Raw genomic sequence first — 8,569 nt, 5'->3', positions numbered from 1 at the left:
CGCTGTCAGTGCAGTTTAACTCGGCGCCTCAACGGTGTACCACAATCCTGACGGACATTTGCCGCAGGGGATCAGAACGACCCTAATAATACCTTCATTACTCCGTGTAGTACCGTAGCATACAGCATGTACATTGGACGAGCTGTTGGATTTCAGAGACCCATACCCCGTATGCTAATCCAGAATCGACAAGAACTACCGAATAGGTTTCTAACTTCTCCTGATTATGCTTAGTGAAGTCAAGTCGGTGGATCAACCTTGATCTGGCCCAACCGGCCTGAGCCAATGGTTCATCCGGCCAAGAGACCGAATCGACACCGTCCAAACTCAATCTGAGTCCCAGCGTAGTCTAACTCAGACAGCAAATGTCGGTAAAAATCCGGATAATCCCCGCAGCAGGCAAGTCAATGCGAGCAAATAGCAATAAACCTAACCCTGTGGCATTCTGCTAGCTTGGTGCTACAGGTCCTACTACGTACGAATAGAGGTCAGGCACTGAAATCGCAGGGGCTCGACGGGCTACCCCGGGCCGGGCAATCGGGGACCATGAAGGGGATTACTGATATCGTCGACTCTGGCACTGACTCTGACTCCTTCAGACATAGTCACCTAGTGTTGATCCTGGTACGGTGTAATTGGTATGTGGTATCACCATTGTCATCTCTCGTCTAGCACTAACATCACCGGCGACTACGGAGTGAAGCCCTAGAGGATAGATATTGTCGACTAGCAGTCGCACAGTTTAATAGATGAATGTCAAAAGTCGCCACGAACCATGAAAGGACGAGGTAGATCCGCGCGCCTGCACTATCGTCCCAAAACGCACTCTCGTCCGAGGCCAGGTCGATGACGCCATGCCATACTATGCCATCCCTTTTGGCTTTGCAATAGGAATGAATGTCTAGTCTGGGTCCAGACTGTCTCCAGGTCTGATCATCGATGGATACTCATTACTGAGTAGGAGTGGTGCATACCGTACTCCATACTCCGTAGAATCCACCTATTCGGGGCATAACACCAACAGATGCAGGATCAAGCGAGTCAGTTCGTCGAGTCCTCATGAACCAGGTTCAACCACACATTCTGATGAGCTCTGCGCTAGACAGTCAGGCGGCGTAGGTCGAGCCCCGAATGCATTAGTCCTGGGGCATGCTTACGCTCGCTGAAGGAGGAGCCATGCCTGATCACCAGGAACGTGACGATAGGTAATTCTCTACCAAACATGCAAAGACTGAAGAGTTACAGAAGTTCCTTCTCTATACTAGAAGCATACATATATCATTTCCTCTTGAAATCGAGCACATACGACCACAGGGTGTGGAAAACAGGGCTTCCCGTCCGCTCAGCCGTACTTAAGCCACACGCCGGCCGGTTAGTAGTTGGGTGGGTGACCACCAGCGAATCCCGGCTGTTGTATGTTTTTTGCTCACCTGTTATTTTGCTTCAGCTTACGCCAATGCTGCTCTGATCCTCTGCCTGTTCGCCCTCAACTGCACTCTGCCTGAATTATACCTGAAGGCCGTCTAAAACCCACTCACTTCCCCGCCGCTGACGTGTCCTCATCACCCTAGGATCACATACCAAAAGAGCCACTGGTAGACCTTGCAAGAGAACAAGCCTACGGAATCCATCCCGCAGCAAACGAAGCGAGATGTTGCACATTGCAGCCGTGCTCCAGATTCCGAGTCTGCTGGCGGAGAACGGAGACAGCGCCTCGCCGAGAAGGTGCGAATCAAGATGAGGAAGCTCTGTCCTGTCCTTTCCTAGCCACTGTATTTTGAATACCAGATTCTCATGGAAATCCGCGATGGATGGGCAGGTGACAGGTTGTATCATGCGCTGTCTCTGCTCGATTCGTATCTCCCGAGATCATGAATCTAGATTGAACAATGAGCGTTAGGAGAGACTGTGGTGGTTGGGCTTAGGAGAGACCCGACTAAGAGCCATGTAAGTTGGACACAGCGTCGAATGGGTTGATGATAGCGTGGAAATCTCATCCTCAGTCTGTGTCCCGTCTTGTCTGACCGAGTGTGTGCAACGTACAGGAATGATGTTTGCTGACGATGGAGTTGTCAAGAGCAGAAACAAAAATAGCTGTGAGTGCGCTCAAGATGAATAGAACCCACTGAAAAGGTCGGGCCGGCCACGGTAAACCAAATGATACTGAGCAAGAACGTACACAAAGTCTGGTGATGGTTAGGACATCCTTCGAATCCTCATGAGATCCATTGGTCACCTTGCATGATGGTTGTCTGGACGCCGGAAGATGGCTGATATATATATTCACCACGCAGCATCCTCGCCCTCTTATCGTTTCTTGCTTCTCTGTTGAACCTCGCCTCCACTTCGCCGCTGCAAAGGCTTATACATTATACATTTTGGCCACTATGGCACGCGTGTGGTCATCACAGGGTGCTCCTCTGGCTTTGGCTGGCAGATTGCTATTGCTGCTGCTAAGATGGGAGACACTGTGGTCGCAATTTGCGGGATCCCTCTGAATTAGAGGATCTCAAACCGATTGCAATATCTTTCTACAGCGCCTCAATATCTGCGCCAGTGATGCTGAGGTCCAGGCCTGTGTAGCTGAGATCCTTACCAGGATTACAGAGTTTGAACGCCATCACCCCGCCTATTTATATATTGCTGTTAAACGGCACGCGCTGTCAACACAACGTCCACAACAGACCCTTCTCGCTCAACACTGCATACACTTACACCACAGCAAGGTTTGATTTAGAATGAAATTCGAGAAGCAAAAAGAATGCAAAACAACAGAAAAAGAAAAGGAAAAAAAAAAACATACAACAGCCGGGATTCGCTGGTGGTCACCCACCCAACTACTAACCGGCCGGCGTGTGGCTTAAGTACGGCTGAGCGGACGGGAAGCCCTGTTTTCCACACCCTGTGGTCGTATGTGCTCGATTCCTCCAGTCAATGCATGTTATCTAATCTTGTATACATCGATCTCTTGCGTCGACAATTCGAGGGCACTTTCCTAGTGCGAGTTCCATGGAACTGCCACAAGAGACTGGTCGTAGAGAAAATAAGCTGGTGCCTACTATTCCCTGAGTCGTGTCTCATATGGCTAACAGTTCATTATACTCCTAAGCTGACTGCTCTGGCTAGACACGGGCAAGTACACTGTGCGGATTACGGACCTGCCTACTGCTAAGCGACAGTATGACTGTGGTAGCCAGTGTCTACCAGGATCGGCTGCTGCGTGGTCGTCTGCAAGTCCAGGAAGCTAGCTGCTGGTGATAGAACAGCATGACCCTTTAGTTCAGCGTTTTAGATGTGGACAAGGCCGCATTGGCCATCTCGGGCGGGATCTTGTGTCCTCCGTGGTATGCAGACTGCAGTCGTGCTGGGCTGCCTGGATTCATTGGTATATGCCCTATGGCTGAACAAGCTACGGCAAGATACATGACACCAGTCTACATCAGCTTCAAATTGAAGGGTGTCGACATATTCGTTGGCCTAAGCATCCTCCTGCTGAGGTGTCCTGCTGCAAGGTCTATCTATACCCCTTTCTATTAATGACAGCCAACTATGTCTTACAGAGACTAATCAACCCCTGGAGCAGATCATCATTCTCTTTAAACACCTTCCCAAACTTGGCCAGATCTTCCGCCTTGATCCCGCGCCGAACACTGGCCGCTTTGGAGAGATTCCCCGCCGTGCGCCCTGTCCCTGCAAACAAGATGTTCAATAGATCCATCGGCGCTGACTTTGGGTCGGCGACGAGGTCGTAGCCCACCATGGCCAAACTGGCAGTTACATCTGCCAACAGGGCCGCATCGGTGATCCAAGCGATCCCTGTGACGGGGCCAACAATCTCGCCAGCAAAGGGGAGAATGAGCAGGACCGCGGAGATGATCATGATGATGAGGTTTCTTTTCTCTTCTTCCTCCTTTTCTTTCTCCTGCTCGCCGATTTCCTTCACCGTCGCCATGCTTTCGACGGCCTGGAGGAGCATGAAGACCGGAGTGGAAAGGGCCTCCACTGCGTCTGCTTCGTCTCCGTCCCAGAGGAAGAAGGAGAGATCGGCCCATGTCAACACAACGTCGCGCTGGAGAGCTTGGAACCGGGGCAACGCATTTGCAATTGAGTCTTTGGGGTTGGAAATAGTGAAGTCGGCCTTGGCGTGGGGGATATTTTGGTTTACCTGTTTGATACTGTGGCAGACGATACCGCCGCTGCGGGGGTTTGGGGTGCAGAGTTTGTCTTCATTGACGACGTCAGAAACCTCCACCCAGTCCCGCTGGATGCCGTATTTGGATTGCAATTCGTCGTAGAATCCTTGCTCGTCGACGAAGGTGTACTTGACGGTCCATGCGTCGCTAACAAGCGGGATAAAGCATGATCTGGGTTTAGACCACCCCCCCTTGATCGCCTGAGAGCATTGGACGTATTTACCGTTATCTGCGATGACCTTATTGATGGCCTCTGGCACCATGTCGCGGAGATATTTGACGTAGTAGCCGAACTTTTCGTCGTAGCCGTTGTTGACGTCCGTGTAGTTCTGCAGGGCGGTGTTGAGCGTGTCCATCAGAACCTGCATGGCGTACATGGGCATGCAGAGCTCGGGGATGTCTGTGGCTGCCTGGAGAGCTTCCCACGATGAGAAGTAAAGACTGAGATCGCAGGGGTCCGGGGTGTCTTCTAACGCGCAGTCGGGGTTGTCGTCGTCGTCGTCGTCGTCGTCGCAGGACAGAACTTCGCCTTCTGTACTGGCGCAGGCATCGGGGCAGTAGCCGCGCTGACAGGCAAATTTGCACAGGCCGGCGTCGTCGCCGTCGCCTTGGTAGAATGCGGTGAAGGTGCTGTTGGCCGCAGGGGGCTGGTGGAGAGCGCCAGTGCCTGTGCAGGTGCACGCGTGGATGGGGCAGAAGCCGTAGTTGCACGCGTACGAGCAAAGCCCCGCCAGGTCGCCCTGGCCGGTGCCTGCCGTGCATGCGGACGGCAGGAAAGGCGAGACCGTCGGCTTCGTGAGGGGTACCTCCACCGGGCCACAGGCTTCAGGTGGACAGTATCCGTAGTTACAAGCGAAGCTGCAGAGACCAATGTAACTGGATCCTTCACCAGCAATAGGATATCCCTTGATGCCTGTGGCCTTGGGTTTGACTCTGGGCGCACCCATTTTGGTACACACGCAGGCTCCAATGGGGCAGTAGCCATACTGACAGGTAAACTTGCACAGCCCCTGGAAGTTGCCTGGTGCTGTGCCCTCAATGCAGGCCTGCTCGTCGATAGCAAGCTTGGGGGAGACGGCGGAGATGCTGGGGCCCTCTGCGCTGCCAACAACGGCATTCCAGTTGGCGTAGCCGTCAGTGCAGCTCGTGGTAATAGCAGCACTGCTGAATTCGGCAATGGTACTTCCTGCGCGAGAGATGGAGATCTTCACATCGCCATAGAAAGTACCATACCCAACGCTGCCGTGGTACACACCCACGCCTCCGTCAGGGATATCCTGCCAGGTAGCAGGAATAGACACGCCCCCGACAGTGACGGTGACAGTGGCGAAGGAGGTCAGCAGTGCTGAATAGAAGATCTTATCCTGGACAACCTCTGCAGGCCGAAACTCAAATTGCAATTGACTGGCTGTGTTGGCTGTGGTACCGCCATCGTTGCATGCTGCAGTAGGATTTGGGCGGTACCAGCCCACCACTCCTTCTTTCGTGATAGATGCCTTCCCATTCTTATAGGTATCGATGTAGTAGGGCAAGAAGAGACGCCAGCCATCGTGTGGCATGCCGTGTGCATAGTTGAAGGGCGCCTGGCCCACACTAAACGCCTCATATTTATCAATGTTGTACAGGGGCCCGATGTAATGGGATTCCCCATAATCGTTCCAGCTAATGATCTGGACGAAATCGGGTTGCACCACCATAACCTCTTCCCAGCGGTCTCGCCAGAGGTCATCTCCTAGATATTTATTGATTAGCATCACCGCTCATCCCTCTGTTTCTTTTGTTCTCCGGTAGACATTACCTCGCCATAACCAATTCTTTTCATATCCTGGAAGGTTCGTGTAGAACCATGGGGAGACTGGCATCATATACTCCTTTCCTCCAGCCTGTTCCAGATAGTCGAGGTAGGATGCATCAACGTACGTATCCATGTCTTGATTGCCCCACGGCCAGGCTGCCCAACTGAAGAGCCCATCTGGGGTGCCCAGCTTCAGAGCATCCTTAGCCCCAAGGGAGGACCACGAGGGAATGAAGAAGCATCCAGTCTCTGATTTGATGTCTTTCCAGTCCGCTGCGTTCCCAGGACCCTCGAAAGTCGACACAAACGGTTTTTCTTGGTAGGTATAATACGCAGACGACGACTTGAACTCGTTAATGATTGCAATCACAGTGGCTTTGTCAAAGGGGCCAGCCAGCACCCGCATAGTCAAAAGAGAGAAAGAGTTGAAATCCTCTTAATTCTGCCACTGCAAAAGCTGACTTTAGTGGCTTTAGATCTTTGAGAGACGCGGCAAAGTTCAGTGCAAATGCATCCAGGTGTGCCTCTTGGGCCACTGCCATATGGAACGCCCATTCTAATTCGTTCCAACCACGGGCATTTTCAACCTGAGCTTTGTTAGAGCTGCATACGACCATGAATACGATAGATTCGATGCCTACCATGAAATGCGCGAAGACCCCCTTACTCTTCTTTGGTGTCGAGACCTTTTAAGTCCAAAAGCATCATCTTCGGCGTAGTTCGAAGAAACGTCTAATTCAGCTGTCCGCTGGGATCGGCCACCTCGGGCGTTACAGAAAGGCCCGTATATGCATGATGTATGGAAGAGTTTGTTTGACGCTGATGGAGGTGGGCATGGTGCAAATGGGAGCGAGACCCCAAGACAAGCCCTACAAGCGCAGCTTTTACGAGAAACCCAAACATTGCTGCTTAGGCGAAACACAAATGACAACAAAGGAAGATTGATAACGAAGGTCTGAAATGAAGGTGATGGCCAATGGCCTGCAGGGGTAAGAGAATGACACAGGCCAGGAAGTGCCCTTTTGCTAAAACAATATTCGCTCGCTCGGACATCCATGGCAAGAGCCACCTTCTTATAGTGTCACAATGTGTTGCGACATTCTAAGACTAAAGAATACTAAAGACGTAACAGAATCTTGTACCAGCATGCCATTACTTATCATAGATGACCCCATCTACACATTCGGACTTCACCTATAGCCCCAATCCCTGTCATCGCCTGTTGCCAGTTGAGGTCCGAGGTTTACAAGGGTCTGGAGTCGCTCGACAAGGACAAGCTAGTAGAGTGGATGTAGGAATCTCTGCAAAACTATTGAGTATCTACTCCCAGCACAAATATCCGAGCTGGTGTTATCCAAGCTCTGGTCTTTTCAGTCTCTCCGGGTAATCGGCAAAGCTGGCATCTGTTGACATACAGAGCTCCTGAGCTAAAAAGGGTTTCTAGCTAGTCGAGTTGATCAGGCAGCAGATGTTCAACAGCACCTGATATGAGAACGAGCTTTTTACTGGTGGCAGTTGTAAATTATGGCCTCGGCGTTTCAGGAACGGAATTGATCGAGTCACCATTTGACAGAAGAGCAATGTAGGTTACCGTGCAACTGAGAGGCCGAGTATCCGGTGAACTTTTACAAGCAACATTGAGCGGAAATTAGCATCGAATTAGGAAAAGGCAGCACTCAACGGGGTTACATTCGGCGCCGGTGCCAGCAGTCTCGAAGACTATGTCTGTTAGTACGGTCCTAAGAGACCATAAGTAGTAGAAACTAGGGCACCAGACAAGCTCTGGCCGTTGCTGTACACACAAGCCTGGATAGCCAAGGCCCTTAGGATTGTCGAGACAATGAAAAAGAAAGATGAAGGATGAAGATTGGCCCGGAAAACAAGACTACTGGCAAGCCAAGAGAAGCTAATCCCAACGGTGCGTTAGTGAAGCTTAATCCAGCGCATCTCCAGCGTCCGATTATTGCTCAGGTCTCCGATCAATAATAAGTGGTTTTGTCTCCAAAATGGGCCTGGACTAGTCTACTGGTCTCAATCTCGCGCATCTAGTGAGGCGAGGCAAATTTTGGCTAGTATTCTTCCCACTAGTGAGTAGTGGTTTGGAAAGTTATCCGTTTGCTCCGGCCCTAGGAGAGTCATCTACTGTTAGCTTGGGAGTTTATGGCCTAAGTTAGTTCTTGGCAATGTCTCAGACGACAAGCACTAAATTTTGCAGTGCGTGAGCCATGGAGTGGTATTAGCACCGGGTCAGTCATAGCAGCTTTGGCGATTTGGAGGCTTCTGAACGAATGAAAGTGAACATGAGATTGGTCAATCGGATCTCGTCAAGCTACAGAGGAAAGAAGCCGTACATGATGCAGCTCGCAGTGCTTGAGGACGGACAGTCGTGGATTCTATCTTACTGCTCTCCGATATCTCCGTCGGAACGGACCGAGCATATCCCTTTTATTGCTACATCTCTTGGTAGTAGTGATAGTGTTGTTTGAGAACCCCACAGCACTTTTTCAAACGGTCGAACGCTAGGATGGTCTCTAGTTGGAGGATAGGAAATTATCCGAAAAAGGGATATGTCTGTATTGAA

At 51.1% G+C, this 8,569-nt stretch overlaps 1 protein-coding gene across 1 annotated transcript, besides 2 other annotated features; it reads right to left on the bottom strand.

Annotated features, from left to right (window-relative positions):
• Positions 1 to 3,547: 3,547 nt before the first annotated feature.
• NFIA_021300 (glycoside hydrolase family 71 protein) lies at positions 3,548 to 7,045 on the bottom strand (the record flags this gene model as incomplete). Its single annotated transcript, XM_001265318.1, has 4 exons — positions 3,548 to 5,925; positions 5,992 to 6,363; positions 6,389 to 6,591; positions 6,630 to 7,045. The coding sequence occupies 4 exons, from the start codon at positions 7,043 to 7,045 to the stop codon at positions 3,548 to 3,550; spliced, it is 3,369 nt and encodes a 1,122-aa protein (XP_001265319.1).
• Positions 4,679 to 4,706: a microsatellite.
• Positions 4,683 to 4,706: a microsatellite.
• Positions 7,046 to 8,569: the final 1,524 nt, after the last annotated feature.

Source organism: Aspergillus fischeri, genomic scaffold (genome assembly GCF_000149645.3).
Source record: "Aspergillus fischeri NRRL 181 1099437636249 genomic scaffold, whole genome shotgun sequence".
In the NCBI taxonomy this organism is placed as follows: Eukaryota; Fungi; Ascomycota; class Eurotiomycetes; order Eurotiales; family Aspergillaceae; genus Aspergillus; species Aspergillus fischeri.
The sequence above is the reverse complement of the archived record's forward strand: the minus strand, read 5'-3'. Positions and strand labels throughout refer to the sequence as shown.